The 19,762-nt window shown below is 40.9% G+C and overlaps 1 protein-coding gene across 1 annotated transcript; it reads right to left on the bottom strand.

Moving 5' to 3' along the window:
- Window positions 1-352: 352 nt before the first annotated feature.
- On the bottom strand, window positions 353-19,265 carry LOC308696453 (transmembrane protein 235; the record flags this gene model as incomplete). The annotated part of the gene is made up of 4 exons (XM_081375198.1): window positions 353-627; window positions 8,378-8,515; window positions 18,178-18,255; window positions 19,088-19,265. The coding sequence occupies 4 exons, from the start codon at window positions 19,263-19,265 to the stop codon at window positions 353-355; spliced, it is 669 nt and encodes a 222-aa protein (XP_081231324.1).
- Window positions 19,266-19,762: the final 497 nt, after the last annotated feature.

Below are 19,762 nucleotides of genomic sequence, written 5' to 3' on the forward strand. Positions count from 1 at the left end.
AAACTATTCTGTAAAAATGTGTACCATAGAGATACTGCATATAAAAGCTGCAATTGCTTGATTCATCGTGGTATATATATTGCGTGCAGCATTGGTGAGCAGAGGAACACAAGTTTCTAGAAGCCTTGAGGAAAATATGTGATTGCACAGACACAGTCGAGTGATGCAGACAAATTTTGCAGTCCTTGAGCGAGCCTCTCCTTCAATAATTGATGCAGCTGTCTCATTTGCCACCCGGCACTCTCCATTTCAACTTTGACACACAGCACAAACTCATTTCCTGATCAAGCTGTGGATGAAGTGCAGGTGAATGTAGACCACATTATCATCATCATCATCATCATCATCATCATCACTGCAGTCTCAGAAGCTGTGGTGAACTCTGACTCATGAAGAACACCGCAGCAGGCTCGTGGTGGCACTGCCGGCGGATGAGACGGGCCGCTAGCAAGAGCAGGATCCCCGCGAGCATCTCCAGGCTGAAGGACAAACAGGCCATGGCCAGAGACCAGCCGAAGGACATGTGGACGTGAGCCAGTGACTCCGCATCCACCATGTGCTGCAGCTCTTCCAAAGCCTGCTGGGAGTAACTGATGTAGATGCTCACACCAGACACCGTCAACAGACCTGTGCACAAAGAGCAGTCATTACACTCCATTCACAATATGCTTAGAACAAACAGAATTAGCAATTAGCTATTAGCAATTATTTTTATTTCAAATATTATTTAATTATTTCAAGTATGCTTGTTTTTCACAAGGAAATGTGATGCACTGTTTTCTTCCAATAAGATTATTGTACAATTACCCTGCCACTACCCACCATGGTAGGGGTTGGGTTGGGGTATTTATGAATTACTGACTGGACATTTTGATCAACATTGAAGATTGTTAATACTGGTGCAAAGGGAACACCATCCATGAAATCCCATCATGGGTTCCATCAGTTCAAGCAACAGTTATGAACACAGGTCTCATTGTAGATAAAACATCCTGACTGGGATAAGTACATGGAGTCTTTCATTTACAATGAAAATAACCAGTCACAAGCACAGCATATGATGGTGACACCAGCTAGTGGTAAGAATATTAATAAGAAAGGAGAGAAGACCATGTTTGAGGGAACTGTCATGAACTCAGTCATTATTACTGTTATTAACCCACTTACAAGAAGCTCAGAGGAGCCCTGACCTTTCACAGTTACTCATAATAGACAACTGGAAGAACAGAGGAGAGGTGTTCCTGCTGCTCTGCAATTAAACACAATATTTCAGTCGTCTAGCTGTCGTCTAGTCGTCGTCTACTCATTTCCATGTAAGATATTCTGATCAACGATGCATTGTTTTTTCAAAAAATGAAGGGGTTTACTTATGTGCTTGTCAGAGAGAGCGACAGTTGAGATGAGAAAGATGAGAAGTATAGAAAAAACAGAGCGTATTTAACCATTTTGTTAAAGGGATCTTGACCGTTTTTGTAAATGTTATGTTTCCTGGGAAATGTTCATAATGTTAGTATTACATTAAAACTTTCATAATATAGAAATAAAAGGCAATTTTCTACACTGATTTTAGTACTTAAAGGCTGTTTAAAGGGCAAACACAATGCAAATAAAAGATTCATTGAGCATGTAGACTGTGTTATTAATAATAAGGGGAGTTTTGGTGAAAGTGCAGATCTCAGTCACTGATGAACACATTTTATGGGCTTTTAGTATGTATTTCATTGTTTCCCAGTGTTCTGTTCCTACTTCTTTTGTTCCTTATTTTCAGTTTCTTAGGTTACTGATTATGCCCTTGTTTGTTGTCTGGTTACTGGTTGCTTTGTTCACTGGTTTCTTGTACTGTTTATTTTCTTCTGTGTATGTAAGCCCTCAGTTTAAATTTGTAGTCATTCCATGTGATAAAGTATGTGGGCTGGATCATCATTCCAGGCGTGTCAGGTGTGGGCCAGATCTAGGCTGACACAATGTTGCTATCTGGGTCTCCTCTCCCTTGCAGAAGATGGCTGTCCCGTGGAAGAATATACAGTTGCATTTGAAATTATTCAACGCCCATTGCAAATCAGGTTTATTGGCCAAATTTACAGACTTTCAGCTGTTTGCAATGAACAAATCAAACAAAAAGTAATTGAAATAGCTCAACACAACAAATGTTTCAAGTGGTTTCCCAAAATTTAACTGAAAATGCAACTTTTAATGACTTCTGCAGTTTCGAAATGATTCAACTCCCTGAATAGAATCCCTCACAACAGCACAAATCTGCAAAACAGGTGTTGTCTCAAGCACACCTGATGCAACTAATCAAGGGCTTCATTAGTTGCACCATGTGTGCTTGAGCTAAAACACACAAAATATCTGAACTGGCTAGGTTTGTTGAGTGTCACGTTTGACTGCAAGTTAGAAATATGGTTAAGTTAAAAGAATGGTCTAAAAAGTTAAGAGAAGATATCATCACCCTTCACAAATAAGGAACGCAAAACAGCAGCACGCAAACCCAAGAATATTACTGAACTGGAGGCCATTGCTCATGAGAAATGGTCTAAAGATTCCTCAGAAACGCTGTAAGTAGCTGGTGTCTGGTTACACATCTCGTTTGCAGCAGGTCATAACAGCAAAAGGGTGTTCTACTAAGTACTAAAGACGCTTGCCATTAAAGGGTTGAATAATCTTGAGACTGCAGAAGTCATTAAAAGTTGCATTTTCAGTTGAATTTGTGTTAGCCGGCCCCAATGTCCGTGTCAGAGCTTGAGCCAGAGCCAGAGCCAACATCCACCCCAAATCTCAAAACTTCACTGTCTACGCGATTGGACAACAAACCAGAGCCCACCACAGACCCAGAACTTGAGTCTGCTCTGTCTGACCAGGTGTGTGAGCCGGTATCCATGTTCTATTCATCCTCCATGTAAGCCTATTCCTCTCCTGGCGACCTCCTTGATTCCCAAATCCCCTCCCACTTCCAAGCCCTGTTGTGTCCGCTGGTCTTGCCCCACCTTTAGTCTCCTTCGTCGTTGCTGGTCCCGCCCAGTCTTAAGTCTCATTCAGCGCAGCTGGTCCCACTCAGCCTCAAGTGTCCTTCATCACCACTGGTCCTTCCCAGCCTCCCACTCCCAGTTCTTCTGAACCGCCTGAGCAGGCTCCCTTCAGCCCCTCGACTCCTCCTTCAGTGGCTCAGCCCATCTGCTTGGATCCGCCTTTGGCTTCCAGGTCTCCAGTTCTGGCCTAGTGTGTTTATCCCTTAGCACCACCTCGGGCCTCCGAGCCCTGGACTCCGCGCCCTGGACTCCGCCTTGGCCCTGAGACCCATTGGCTCTACCGGGCTCCCTCGTCCCTCTGAATCCACCTTGGTCAATTGTTACTCTGGCTACTCTTCAGACTTCAGAGTCTCCAGCTACACTTCAACCTACAGTACACTACACTACACCTACACCCCTCTGTCTCCGCTGGTCTCCTCCATCCCTCTGGTTCTTCCATTGTCCTCAGTCCCACCAACTCTGCCCTGGTCTTCCAAGTCCCCATCTCCTCCTCAGTCCCGCAAGCCTGCAGTTCGACATTGGCCCTCCTGGCCTTCGGTGTCACCCCAGGTCATTATCTTTGTCACGACCCGACTCCATCTCTGTGGATCAGGCTTTTAGCTTCATCCTGGCTTCTTCCTCCATCGGTTCTGTCATGGACCTTCGTCCTAATGGCTCTTCCTTGGCTCCTTCCTCCAGCGTCACCTCCTTGGTCCTTTGTTCCACTCAATATCCACTATTGTCTTTGCATTAGTGAAACTGTTACGTTGATTCTCACCTTTTGAATAGCTTTCTTTGCTTTTGTTTTATAAATAAAAGTAAATCTGCTGCAATTGAGATCCTTTCTTGCCTGCATGATGATGAGTTGAACTGGAAAAAAGATGAGCCTAATTGTGTTGAATTAATTAACTATGTATATATATATATATATATATATATATATATATATATATATATATATATATATACTTAATTAATTCAACACAATTAGGCTCACCTTTTTTCCACAAGGGTGTATCTGTCTGATCTGAAGAAAAGTTTTAAAACCAGAAGGATGAAACAGCTCTCAGAAGCACAGACACCCTGGAGGTCATGAAGTGCTCTTTATAAAATAAAATAAAAAAGCAACACTCACAGTGTTACATACTGACTGAGTGTGTCAGGAGAGAGTTGAACTGAATGAAAGATACACAATGTCTGATGATGCACTCCTGGCTTAAATTAATTTATCAATGCAGGAATTCCAAACATTAGAAAGGGCTTTGAGATGTATTTGATTAGGTGCTGCTATTGCAGCATGATTCATCAGTGTCGTGAAAGGAGACATGCGGCTACAATTCATGTTTTATGAGAGATGGAGAAGAGCAAATGTTTGTGAGGCAAGAGCAGATGGAAACACCCTCACCATCTTCTTCTCTGTCATGTCTTCGTATTCCAGAGGGAATGCCAATTGTTTTTGTGAAGAAAAGTATGGGATCACTCAGTAAACTCCTATGAGACTTCAATCTTTCCACAGTTTTACTCCAATCCATAAATCGTGTGCAATTTTCAGTCCTCAATGGCACAATTACTGCAACAATTTACCTCAGCAATAATAAAAGCTACTAGATGAGCACACTAAACCATAACATAGATAGCTGTGCAAAGTTCACATGCATATACCCTTTTGTAACATTGTTCTGGGGAAGATTCGTGATATTTTTTCATCTCAGGATCCCCATCCAACAGGACTGAAAACAGAACACAAATAAAAAGCTGTAAATGTCTGTGGTGACCTTAGTGTTTCAACCTTTGCAGATCCCAGTCATTTGCTCCATCCCTCCCTTAATTCACCAGCACTTCAGGTCTCTGTTGTGCTCAGGCTGGAACACAAGCACTGTTACAGTGCCTCAAAAGAGCCCAAACTACACACCATTATCATCACATCCTATCATAACAAACATACCCAATAATACTATCACAATAATATTGAGGACAGAATCAACACAGATCATCTACTGAAGATGTAAAAAGCCCGTAGATGTAATTCCCACTTAAATTAAAATGTGCTCTACAACAACTCATTTAAAAAACTATAGCACACAGACAGTGTCAATCCTGATTTATGTTATTGTGATGCTGTAACAGTGGAATGAGGGTGTGAATTATGTCATTCAAGATATAATCAAATCCTGTTCTTATTATATTTTAACACCTTTACAGACACATGAACATTAAATGTAGAAATTTTCTATAAAATCTGCTGATCAGATATATGCACTTTCAAACATGTTTGATATATTTTGTGCTGATGCATAGTCTGATGCATTTAGAATACACTGTCTTAAATTTTCATGAATCTCTTAGCAAAGAGGGAGTGTTTTTGTATGAGTTTGTTGTGTTCAGATTCAGAATGACTCTGGTAGGTTGCTGATCCTCAGGTGTATGATTCTCTGGAACATTTAAGCTGGGTTCACACTGTAAGATTATGGCCATAATTTGGCCAGAATCTTCCTCTGATCCTATAGGCCAAAATCTGAAGTCCCTGATTGCTAATTTGACATGTTCACTGACATGTTCCTCCAACTAAATTCTGGCAGTGTCTGGCAGGTTTTGAAAGACAGTCCTGCTCTGTGACTTCTCCCACGACAACCATCAAATCAAAAACCAATAGGAGCGTAAAACCCGATTGTAATTAATAAGGCAACAACAAACCACCACTTGCTCCACACACACACACACACACACACACACACACACACACACACACACACACACACACACACACACACACACACGCACGCACACACACAAACGTACGTCTGACATTAATGACAACTGAGATCCTAGAGTGTGACATGGCTTACAGCGGGGATCATGTCCATACGGTCTGAAAAGCAACAGTTGTAGAGGACTATTATAAATCCTACAGTGTGAATGTGAAAATGTATGATGCCTATAGTGTTTTACTATCTGTCCAGATGTTCTTCCTAATCAAACACACCTGATTAAACTCACTACTTACTGTGTTCACTACTCACTGCTGCTTATGTGTGTGCAGTAACTTGGATGGGTTAAAGGGGGGGTGAATTACTGTTTCATGCATACTGAGTTTTTTACACTGTTAAAAAGTTGGATTCCCATGCTAAACATGGTCAAAGTTTCAAAAGTTAAGTTGTACGTTTGGAGTATTTTTGTTCCAAAAATTGTCCTTCCGGTTTGTCACAAGTTTCGGAAAGTTTTTTTCGAGTATGGCTCTGTCTGACGTAAGAGAGGGCGGAATTTCCTTATATGGGTCCTAAGGGCACTTCTCCGGTAAGATCGCGGGCGCGCGTGCACTCGTAGACCAGAGCAAGAGAGTGAAAGCAGTTCGCCATCAAAGCGCCCTGCCCGGCTTTTGGGAAGTCAATGTCACCAAAGAAGTGTATTTTTAGTTGCCAGGGCAAGACAACCCTGCACAGATTCCTAAAGAACCCAGTGTTAAGGCACCCGTGGATGGAGTTTGTTTTCCTGAGCATAAACGTTGTGTAAGACTGTTTGTTCCCTGCATTTCGACGATGATTGTTTTATAAACAAAGCCCAGATCGATGGATTTGCAGATCGTCTAATGCTTAAGGATCGAGCAGTCGCAATGATAAAGGTTCGCGGTCTTGCGTTGGAACCGGGCGGTGAGTAAAACTGTTGAACAAATGTCTCTGTGTGTTGTTAGCTCGGCGCGTTAGCACAGCTTTAGCTTCGCCCACACGGCCCGCCCCCAGCCGCTCGTTTTTTTTTCGGAAAGACTCGGTACAGCCAATCTTTCAATTAAAAATATAATAAAACAAAAGACTTTTTGGAGATATGAAGGATGCAATATTACTCTATAGGTACTCAAGATTAACAGGAGATTGAGTGAAAATGAGCATTTCACCCCCCCTTTAAATGCAGACGACAAATTTCAAGTATCAATACTTGGCTTTCATTTCACCTCAAAAGGGCCGTTTACACGACACTGTTTGTTTATGCGTTTTGCTCATTCATTTTGGGGGCCTGAAAATGCACTCTTTTGAAAACAGGTTTCAAAGTGTTACCATTATCATCTCCATGTATACAAAAAAGCAAATTTGTGAAAACGTTAAAGTCATGCCCAAGTGTTTAGGCGCGTAGTGTTTCTTTTACAAAGTGGCATCGCCAACTCCTGGCCTGGCATGAGTAATACAGCGTTTTTAGTTTTCGCTTATCCGTGTGAACAGGGATCGTTTTGACAATGTATATGTGAAAAACGCAAAAGAAAACTGTTTCCGTTTTTTAGTACATCGTCGTCATATAAACATACGCATATAGGCTCATGAGTTAGTTTGAGGAACTTAATATAAAGCACGTCTCATGATTAGGACTTGGATAGTGTATTTTTCTCACAGCAGCTCACAATGCTAAGCTCACACTATTATTTAGATGCGTTCACAACATCGAAGAATATCGACAGTGTTGTCCCATCCTACAGCGTAAACTCGAAAGATTCAAACTATGTTCTGCACAAACTGAAGTTCAGCAAGTGCACAGCAAAAACTCCAGTGTTAAGTAAAATCTCCTGGGAGTTCATTTGGCTCCAGACTCAAGAGTGTTAAAGTTGAGTTGAGTTGAGTTGAGTTTATTTGGCAATACAGTAACAATTAAAGTAGCAAAACTTATTTGTCAAGGATAACACAAAGTTGCATTAACTTATTTCCATTGTGGTCCTTTGATTTTTAACTAGACATTTTCATGACAAAAATAAATAATAATAATAAAAAAATAATAAAATTACAGTATATGTATATTAAGCCATCCTATCTAAAAAACAATCTCTTCACTCGTATACTATAGCCAACATTATCCATTAAAACCTTAGTGTCCAATGGCAGCTTGTTCCACTCCTGCACACCTGTATATTCAAACGTCGTCTGATCATACAAAGTCTTACACTTACATAGATTCAGGTCCATAATAGGCTACTTTGTTTAGTATAGTGTCCATGTCTTACATTAACCCGAGAGAAATATGAGTTGCACTGGGGCCCTATTATTAATTATTTTATGTACCATTTTTAAAGATTGAAAATCTTTTCAATATTTTTTCTATTAATTACTGCAGGCTTTGTGTATATTTATTATTGAGCTAAAAAGCTCCATATGTATTTAAACACTCTCTCTCTGTGTGTCCAGTTCACCTAACAGCTGCACTCAGCTGGAGCGCCGGACATTTTGTGTTTTCTTTCTTTCCCATTGTGATTTATATCCATGTGTGGCATTGACTGATCCCCGAAACACATCTCTCACTGACCCATACACAACAACACAAACTCCACTGAGACCTCTCTTCATTTCAGCTGCTCTCTGTAGACGGGTAATGTAGCTGTTCATGACACTCACTGCAGACGAGGAAGTATGCAGCGATGCAGGAGAGGAGAGAGAAGCTCTGAGCCAAAGACGCCACCAGACCGAAGATGCCCCCAAACACCAGCAGCACCAGGCTGAGAGGCAGCAGGACCACGATGACCCTGTGCAAGTCTGAGAGACACAAGACTTTATTACATGACACAAACTCAAGACTTTAAAGAAGGCTGGAGTTCAGGGACAATTTGCCATCACACTAACCTTTAAATAACAATTCAGTAACATTAAAGAAACTGGATATTTTTATGTTCTTGGAATGTTAGAAATCAACGTTCCTATAATGTTGAATTAGAAATCTAAATTAAGTTGAAAGAACCTTTTAGGAACATTATACCTTTTAAAACCCGTTCCTCTGTCTAACGTCAAGAAAACTGGACATTTTTCATGTTCCCAGAACCAACACTGAATATTTGGAGAACGTTCTTATAACAAAAGTCTGTTAGCTGGGAAGTTAATATTGTGAGTTACATACACATTATTGTTAATATAGTCTCTATTTTTGTTCTATTTTGAGTTCCAAACAAAACCAGACTGGAGCGGCGCCGTTGTGTGTCTCTGAGCAACACAGTGGTGTTTCGTTCCTGAATTAATCAGTGTTTTTGAACAAATCAATCAATGCTATTTCATATTTCAATATTCAAAATATTATTTTTTTAAACATTAATGTCATAATATTATGTTTATGCAATTGTAATTGCTGTTTAAATGCATCTAAATGCTGCTTCTGTGCCACTTCTGCAGTATTACAAATAATTCTGTTGATACTTTGGAAACATCCTAGTGTCTTATTATTGATTAAATTAATTCATAAAATGAATTGGACATAAAATATGATGTGGATATCTAATAAGGTTAGAAAAAATACTTATAAAGTTAAAAATGCCTCTGCACAACAAAATCCCCAGTGTTAAATCAACACTGCTCAGAGCACACATTGTGCCACTCTACGGAGTGTTAAAATAACACTGAAGCAGTGTTAAAGTTAATTAGATAATTAAGTGATTAATTAGGTGATGATTGAACATTAATGGTGACACCTAAAGATAATGAGCAGAATCACTGAAGGAAAGAGAAACAACAAGAACAGAAAAAGGAGAGACTTCAACCACAGCCATAGGCAAAATCAACTGAGGATAAAAGACATTAAATCTTTCAAGATCTTAGAGGAGGATTAAACAACTCCACAAACAGCATTAGCAGCTTCACTTATTACTAACCAGATTTACTTTCTTTCTGTCCTTCATCTACAGAATTTCTTTTTGAGAATTAACTGAGGTTTAGATGTTGATGTTTTATTGAAAATGTTTGGTTTAGTTGGGCAGTTTGACTCGACAATTTATGTAAGTTTGTGGTTTTTCTAACAATGTTTATGCAATCTGTTGCGAAAAAAGACAGAAAAAAAGGGTCAGGTGATATAGTTTACTCGCTGACCATAAGGGGTTATTTGTTATTAAACAATTATTGTCACCAACAATACTTTTGTGCCACAGATGAGACACATAATTTTGGATTTTTTTTTTAATTAAGGGGAAAAAATCTTTAGACACAAACAGACATCAAGAATCAGCATATGGATCTCAAAAATTGTGACATGCTTCATGCTGCAATGCATTCTGGAAGCCAGCTTTATACTATGGCCTCCCAGAATGCATTGCGACATGAAGCATGTCACAATTTTTGTGTCACATGTCTAATCTGTGGCAAGAAAGATGAAAATCATCGGTCAACACTATTACAAAGACCACAAACCCACATAAAAAGTCAAGACTCAAACTGCCCAACTAAAACATAATGGTGATCAAATATTGTCAATAATGTTGAAACACCATCAATACTTGAACCTTATTGCTATTTCTCAAAAAGAGCTTCTGTAGACGTGACACAAATAAAGTCAATCTGGGGTGCGTTTCCTAAAAGCATCGTTAGCCAACTATGTTCGCAAGTTCCGTCGTTATCAGCAAAGTTCAACAAGTCAGTGTTTCCCGAAACCATCATTCCAATGAACATTCGCAAACAGCATTGCAAACTTGTGTGTTTGGAACGACAGCTCTCGATCTATGGTTAGAAGAAGAGTTTCTAATTTGCATGACGTGGACTTAAAGGTATAGCGGAGGATTTTTTACTTCCGGGTGGATCACCTATACTATTGGTTCTCCTAATTGTCAATCATTCTGGTGAATCAATCAAACTTTTCAAAAAGTGGAGAGGGCGGGTCTTATCTAAAATTCGGAAAGATCCTCCGCTATACCTTTAATAAATTCTTATCTTGAGCAAAATAAGCAAGCTGACATTCAGTACAACCTGTGTTTTTTATTTAGAATACATACAAATGAAGAAGTTTAAAGCACCGTTTTGTAAGACTGCGCGTGTGCGAACGTGCTCTACTATGTATGAACGAGCTTACGATTGAATCAGGAAATTAAGCAAAAAAACTGAGAAAAATGAGAAATAGTCCTCAGATGCCATGTCTGTAATTTATATCAAAACATCTAGTGTTAATTCGACCTCAAACAGGTTAATTAAAATAAGCTATTACTCCACCACCTGCGTTACATCATTAACCAAAGTGGTTGAATGACCAGTTTGCAACAATATGGTTTCGGGAAACAGTTGTGACTAGCAAGTTGATTTCTTCAACGATGCATTGTACTATGGTAGTGAAGCACAGAGTTACGTCGTTGTACGGGAAATGCACCCCTGGTTAGTAATAAGTGAAGCTGGTAATGCTGTTTGTGGTGTTGTGTAATCCTCCTCTGCTGAGAGATGTAATGTCTTCTTTTCTCTTCAGTTGATTTCATCTAAGGCTGTGGTTGAAGTCAGTTGTAGTTCTTGTGTTTCTCTTTCCTTCAGTGATTCTGCTTGTTAACAGCAGGTGTTCATCACTAATGGTCAATCATCACTTAATCACTTAATTATCTCATTAACTTTAACACTGCTTCAGAGTTACTTTAAGGCTACGTTTACACGTGGCCTGGTTTTTTCATAAACGGACATTTCACCCTCTCCATTTTCAGAAAAGTGTTCGTTTACACAAACCCGTGTATATGCGGTCAAGAGCATGCCAAACCTGTAGGTGGCAGTGTAACGAGAAGCTCAAGCCCATGTTAGTCAATCAGAATCCAGAAAATATAGGTCGCACCTTTGACGCAGTGTAAGTTCTGTTGCATACTGTGACGTATACTGCTCTAAAACGTTTTTTTTTTTCTCAGTTTACATGCAAACGTCCAAACAGAGTTTTAAAAAATCTCCACTCTGGCCGGAGTTTTTAGAAATAATAGTTTTCAGAGGCGAATTCTCTGTTTGCGTGTAAACAAGGGCACAACCGAAGGGAAATGTCTCCGCTTTTCAAAATAACCATGTGAGGGACCAAGAGGCAAGAACAAGGAACACAAGCTTTGCAAAAGAAAATGGGTCTTTATTTGAACCCAAGAAAAAAAATAACTTTACAAACTCATAAACTTCTTACAACAAAAATAAACAAACAGAAAATGAGATCAAACAATTAGACAAAAAAAAAAAAAACAACTAAAACTACTGACCTGCTCAATTGAACAAAGCAACAGCTTATAAAGGAAAGGATGGGCCCATTACAAATTAAGAGGGGAAACAATTCAACTTTACATTCAACATATAACTATAAGTAAATCAAAGTCAAATCAAACAAAGATATACAATAAATAAAGATAAGGAAAGCAAAATGTAATCAAATATCATAAATGTACAACCAAATAAATCAATTGACAAAGACATTAACGTTTCTTCCTTCCCCGGGCAATTCCAGCAAATGGTATGTTCGGGCGGAACCAATAACGTTTAAATTCTCTGTTCCTGCCCGGACTCTAATCCTTGTTACGCCAGGATGCGGCTGCAGCGGACCATGTCTGAAGTTCCTCACAAACGGTAAACTTAAACTCAAAATAGAAACAAATATAAGTAACATATACAACGTAACTAATTTGTGTGCACTTCAAATCAGTAACAATGTATATAAAATGTGCTATAAATGTAAACATGTGAAAACCTAACAATAAAGAAATAATTAATATGCTTTGTTTTGTGTGATTATTATGATCCATCATTATACTGAAACAAATTAATATAAATAACAAAATAAGTTTAAATAAAAATTCTTAAAATGTAAATCCTTTATGTAAATGTATGCTTGTTGGCGTGTGTGTATGTGCGTGCATGTACATCCACATTACCGCTCTTGTGCGGCCACCACTCGGGCCGTCACATTTCCCCTCCCTTCACGAATCTCGCCAGCAGAGCGGGATAGATAGTCAGCAGTAACGTTGACTTTACCAGGAACATGTTGTATCTTGAATCTGAAGGGCTGCATGGCGAGATACCACCTTGTAATCCTTCCATTAGAATCCTTCATTTTCTCCAACCACTGCAATGCTCTATGATCAGTCTCCATGGTAAACTCACGGCCTAATAGATAGTACCGCAAGGAATCCAACGCCCACTTTATGGCTAAACACTCCTTTTCCACCGTTGAATAACGTACTTCTCTTGGAAACAGTTTACGACTGAGGTAAGCCACTGGCTGTCGGCTCTCTGGTGGTCCTTGCAATAGGACGGCTCCTACTCCCCTCTCAGAGGCATCAGTCTGTACAATGAAAGGACGACTAAAATCAGGATTGTGTAGCACAGCACTAGTTGTCAAAGCTCCCTGAATGTCCCGGAAGGCTTTCAATCTCTCCTCAGTCCACTGCAATTGGTTTGGACAACGTGCCCCCACCATGTCAGTTAATGGAGCTGCCCTGCTGTAAAAGTTAGGGACAAAGCGATGGTAAAATCCAGCCATACCCAGAAATGATCGCAGGTCTTTACGTGTCTGGGGCACCACACACTTCTCCAAGGCTTGAACTTTCTTCACCTGCGGTCGCACAACACCCTGGCCAATGACATAGCCCAGGTATTCGGTCTCCTGTTTAGCTATAGCACACTTGGTGGGGTTGACAGTTAGGCCGGCATTCTGAAGACGCTGTAAGACTTCTCTGAGATGCTGCACATGTTCCTCCCAGGTGTTACTGTAAATGACAATATCGTCAAGATATGCAGCAGCAAAAGGTAAACCACGCAATACTTGATCTATTAACCTCTGAAACGTCGCCACGGCCCCATGAAGGCCGAAAGGTAACACCTTAAAATGGAAAAGGCCCCTTGGTGTTCTGAATGCCGTCAAGGGCCGGGAGGAGGGAGTCAGTGGAATTTGCCAATAGCCTTTAGAAAGATCCATTGTTGTGAGATATTTGGATTGGCCCAACCGATCAATTAGGTCACTTATGCGAGGAGTAGGGTAGGAATCAAACTGGGATACTGAATTCAGATATCGGAAATCAATACAGAACCTTATACTCCCATCCTTCTTTGGCACAAGGACTATGGGGTGACACCACTCACTGTTTGAAGGTTCAATAATGCCCAAGCGGAGCATAAGGTCTACCTCCTCCTGCAAGGTCACCTGGAATCTTTCAGGTATCCTATAGCTCTGGCGTTTCACGACAGCATCAGGTTTCAGTACTACACCATGTTCAATCAAGTTGGTAAACCCAGGATATTCAGAAAATACTTTCGAAGTGAAGAGAACTTGTACCTGTGACCGCTGGGAAGCTGTTAGATGATCCAACCCAATGTCCCCAGGAACTGGCTGCGGCAGATACTGCTCATCAGATTCTTCCTCTTCAATACAGCGAATCAGTGACTGCGACTTTTCAGGACGAGGAACCCACTCTTTCAACAGGTTAACGTGCAAAACCCGACTAGATCGATCTTGACCCGGCATACTGATTTCATAAGTCGTAGGACCCAGGCGTTTCTTGATCTCATAAGGACCCTGCCATTTTGCTAGCAGTTTACTCTCTCGACTAGGCAACATGACAAGTACCTTTTTACCGACCTCCAGATCTCTTTCTCGAGCCAGGGGGTCATACCAGGTTTTCTGCTTCCCGCTGGCTTCCGCCAAGCGATTCTGAGCCAAAACGGTCATCTTCTGCAACCGTTCCCTCATCTGCAGAACATAGGAGACAACACTAGTGGGCTCTTTCTTTTCAGGACTCCCTTCCCACATCTCCTGGAGCAGAGCCAATGGGCCCCTGACATCACGGCCATACAACAGCTCGAAAGGAGAAAAGCCTGTGGAAGCTTGAGGGACTTCCCGATAAGCGAATAGAAGGTAGGGCAACCATTGATCCCAGTCTTGACCAGTCTCACTGACAAACTTCCTTAACATCTGCTTCAAAGTCTGGTTAAATCGCTCAGTCAACCCATCCGTTTGGGGATGATAGGGAGTAGTGCGCAGACTCTTAATTCCTAAGAGCTGGTAGACCTGCTTCAACAAGGTAGACATGAAATTAGTGCCCTGGTCGGTTAGAATTTCTGCTGGAAATCCGACCCTGGAAAATAACTGGACCAAGGAAGTAGCCACAGGTTTCGCCTTCACAGATCTTAACGGAAATACCTCTGGGTATCTGGTGGAGTAATCCGTTATTACCAGCATGAAACGGTTCCCTGAGCGACTCCTCTCCACTGGACCAACGACATCCATTCCAAGCCTCTCAAACGGAGTACCAATGATAGGAAGTGGTTGTAGTGGTGCTCTTGACGGACGTCTGAGGGAAACCTTCTGACAAACAGGACAGCTTTTACAAAATTGGGCCACATCTACTTTCAAACCGGGCCAGAAAAAACACTTTTTGATTCTTGCAGTAGTCTTGTTTTTCCCCAGGTGGCCAGCCCAAGGAATCGAGTGACTTAGATGTAACACCATCTCTCGGACACACTGTGGAACCACAAGTTGTTTCTGGACCCCGATCTCTCGATAGAGTATTCCCTTCGTTAGCACATATCTGGCTGCACTGTCATCTAGAGGCTTCTCTCTTACCTCTGCAGCTCTAGCAAAGCACTCCGTGAGTGTAACATCTTCCTGCTGCATCTGAACGATGTTGGTGGGCACCTGGAAGTTCACAGGTAAGTCACAGGCCATATTTTCAGACACTGTATGAGCAGCATATTTTACCTTTTCTTGTCTTTTTTCTCTTCTAGTCTTTCTCCTCTTCGACACCCCGGTCTCAATCTCTGCATTGAAGAAAGGTAAAGTACTTAGTTGGTGCTCAATCCCCTCTAGCTGGTTGGCCTTTGCTCTGGTCACCACCACGTTACACTGTCGAGTCGGGTGCAATAACTCCAGCAGCACTGGTATATCTCGACCCAGAATCACAGGGAAAGATAAGTTATCAGCCACCCCCACCTTCACCAGATAAGTCTGTTCTTCTATTTTGACATAAACATTGGCGGTAGGTAACAGTCTCTCGTCTCCATGTACACAGCAAATAGGTAATTTGTTGACTGTGCTGATCAAAGAGGGTGATATGAACTTTCTTCTCACCAGAGTCTGATCACTGCCGGTGTCAATCAAAGCAGTCAATTTCTCACCATTTATCTCCACATTTGTAGTTCTCAAAGAGCTTGGGGATTTGGTTACATCCCTCCTTGGTACAAAACATAACTGTGTAAGCTGAGCTGAGATCTTTGGACAATTTGGTTTAGTGTGCCCTTCTTGACCACACAGGTAACATATGGGAGGTCGTTTAGGAGAAAAGTTTAGTTTGGCTGAAGTAGGTTTCCCCATGTAGGGCTTACCAGACCCCTCCACCTTCCTTTGCTGAAAGTGAGGCATGTCAAGAGAACGGCGGTCATTAACAGGTTTCCAAGCCCACGGCTTACTCTTTCCTCTGGCTGCAACAAACACATCCGCCAAAGATGCTGCTTCTGCTGCGGTTCTGGGATCTCTCTCTCGAATCCACACCTGGAGTTCAGGGGACAGCATTCTAAGATATTGCTCCAGAATGATGATCTCACTCACCTCCTCCACCTGTTTCCTCTTAGGCTGGACCCACTTTCCAAAGAGTTCTTTGAGCCGGTTATAAAGCTCTATGGGACTTTCCGATGGATCTACTGATAAGGAACGGAACTTTTGTCGATAAGTTTCAGCATTGACATCATATTTCTTTAGAACAGCATACTTCACTTTGTCATAGTCAGTAGACTCATTCACATCCATATTGACATAAGCTGCTCTTGCTTTACCCGTCAGCAAAGGGATTAAATGCCAAACCCAATCAGTTTTAGTCCACCTACAAGCAACAGCAATCCTTTCAAAAGTCACAAGGAAGTGCTCTACATCATCAGTGTCACTCAGCTTCTCCAATCGAGGTATCTGAGATAATGGTGGGCCTACATTGTTCCCAACCTGATTTAAGCTCTGCTGATGAGCTGAATTCACGGAGTTTCCATCAGAATCTAAAGGATCCGCATTAGGCCTTTCCCGGGACTCCCGGTCAACATCAGATAAGTGAAGATTCGGAGAGGTGCGTGCTTGGACTTCCATTTGCAAAAGCCCGAACTGGTGCTGGAGAGCCTTAAACCGTCGCTCCTGATCCGCCTGCTCCTGCTGTCTTACAGTCTCCCGGCCTTCCGTCCTGGCCATATGGGCTCGAAGCAGATTTGCCAACTCAGTCACTGAAACTTCTCTGTCTCCCACTGCCTCGCCTCCTTCAGCTCCTTCAACCATGTCCTGGTCCTCCTCACCCCTTTCTTCCTCTTGCTGCAAGGGAGGAGCCTTAGGCCCACCTTTCTTTAAGGTACGACTCATATTAACAGGGAAAAAGAAAACAGCCTCGAGGGGCAGAAAAAAACAAAACACAGCTTTGTGTCCTTGACTGACTGAAATATCCCACCGCTGCCACCATATGTGAGGGACCAAGAGGCAAGAACAAGGAACACAAGCTTTGCAAAAGAAAATGGGTCTTTATTTGAACCCAAGAAAAAAAATAACTTTACAAACTCATAAACTTCTTACAACAAAAATAAACAAACAGAAAATGAGATCAAACAATTAGACAAAAAAAAAAAAACAACTAAAACTACTGACCTGCTCAATTGAACAAAGCAACAGCTTATAAAGGAAAGGATGGGCCCATTACAAATTAAGAGGGGAAACAATTCAACTTTACATTCAACATATAACTATAAGTAAATCAAAGTCAAATCAAACAAAGATATACAATAAATAAAGATAAGGAAAGCAAAATGTAATCAAATATCATAAATGTACAACCAAATAAATCAATTGACAAAGACATTAACGTTTCTTCCTTCCCCGGGCAATTCCAGCAAATGGTATGTTCGGGCGGAACCAATAACGTTTAAATTCTCTGTTCCTGCCCGGACTCTAATCCTTGTTACGCCAGGATGCGGCTGCAGCGGACCATGTCTGAAGTTCCTCACAAACGGTAAACTTAAACTCAAAATAGAAACAAATATAAGTAACATATACAACGTAACTAATTTGTGTGCACTTCAAATCAGTAACAATGTATATAAAATGTGCTATAAATGTAAACATGTGAAAACCTAACAATAAAGAAATAATTAATATGCTTTGTTTTGTGTGATTATTATGATCCATCATTATACTGAAACAAATTAATATAAATAACAAAATAAGTTTAAATAAAAATTCTTAAAATGTAAATCCTTTATGTAAATGTATGCTTGTTGGCGTGTGTGTATGTGCGTGCATGTACATCCACATTACCGCTCTTGTGCGGCCACCACTCGGGCCGTCACAAACCATGTATGTGTAAACGGGGCCTTACACTCTGTAGAGTGGGACCACATGTGCTCTGAGCAGAGTTAATTTAACAATGGGGATTTTTTTTGTCAATATTGCACCTAATGTGTAGATGGCAGTTTCAGAGACTTACTTAAAAGGTGCTTCTCCTGCTCAGTGTGGTCGGAGTTGTCCGTGTAGAACGAGATGTCATGATAACTGCCATTCTCTCCTGTGGGTGACATTGAAACACCAAGTCAAAGTTGGAAACACCCATTATGCTTCACACAGTTGACCACGAATCAATTTTCTTGGCAATCTCTTCTATACTACTACAGCCTACAAGTTCAAGGCATTCAATATCATTTAAAGGATTATTTTCGTAAAAGGAAAAGCAGCATTTGTTTAAGAGGGAAGACATCATTGTTACAGCAATTAGAATGAAATGGAAAACAGTATTTTTTCATACGACAGATTTAGTAACTGTCATCACAACGTGTGTAACATTAAACATTTACAGATCTGTGATGAACTGCTTCTCTTTTTAATAGTCTAGTGCCATGAAACAGCCACAGAATTGGACGAGACATTAATTATGTACATAATGGAGCCTCAGCCGGTGATGAGGACTGTCTCTGTGAACATTTGAGAAATGACTTTCTTTGCAGCCGGTAGAACCGTTTGCCAGATTATATGCTGCGATTAAAATGAGATAAAAAATACTGTAATTTAATGAGGCACATGAAATGACTAGCTAAACAGTAAGAGAAGGGAGATATGGTGACACCTATTATATTACATGTGTTACACACATTAAATGTCACTATATGCTTGACTCATTAATATGGCCATGGACAAATGGCACATTAAGTCCATGTTCTTCATACTCATTAATACTCAGTATTTAGCCCAATGTTAAATGTATATTCATATGTGTATGTTTGTGTATAGTGAGAAATTAGTCTGGATATACACATTATTGGAAGAATATAAATGTGTGCAACAGCTGCACAATACAACCGGACATAAAACTGTGCTTAAGTTGTGTGTGTTGATCATCTTACCTTCATAAATCCTCCAGAGTCCGGAGTGAGAGCTGCTGTATTCTAGGCTGGAGTTCTTGCCTTCATCCACATCTATAATGTACCAGTATTCAGTGCCGATGGACACGGCGAGCAGGATAAAACTGAGCAGCCCGCACAGACCCGCGCTGATGACAACTGTCCCAAAGTTCATTTTCATCAGCACTCAAATCCCTCTTATGATTCATTGAGTTTGAGCACCTGTTACTGCCATTCAGTTCCTCTAAAGCCCAGAGTGTTTCGTTCAGACACATTAAAGCACATCAGTCTGTCTTTATCACTCCAGTTGTGTCCAGGGTGAAGGAGGAATCAGCTCTCAGCTCATGCTGGATGAATAAACTGTGTGGTTTTCCTCCATCTCTCCTGCACAGCTGTATATGGAGTGAGAGCAGAAGCCTCTGAACACTGAATCTACATGATTCTCTCACCTCAGTTTCTGCTGCGATCACTCACTGTGCTTCATTTGCTCTCCTCAGCGACGAGGTTGTTTCTTCTCCATCTTGTGTAAATAGATTCATCTGTATATAGTGGGATATGTATTAGTGTAGAGCTTTTTTTTTTACCTGGCTTGATTTGTCAGGAGAGAGAAAATGCACATAAAATATTACAAATTTTCATTTCCAGTACAGTATATATATATCAGTGTTTTCATTGTGT

The sequence above is a fragment of the Scardinius erythrophthalmus genome (assembly GCF_964197995.2).
Source record: "Scardinius erythrophthalmus genome assembly, chromosome: 1".
In the NCBI taxonomy this organism is placed as follows: Eukaryota; Metazoa; Chordata; class Actinopteri; order Cypriniformes; family Leuciscidae; genus Scardinius; species Scardinius erythrophthalmus.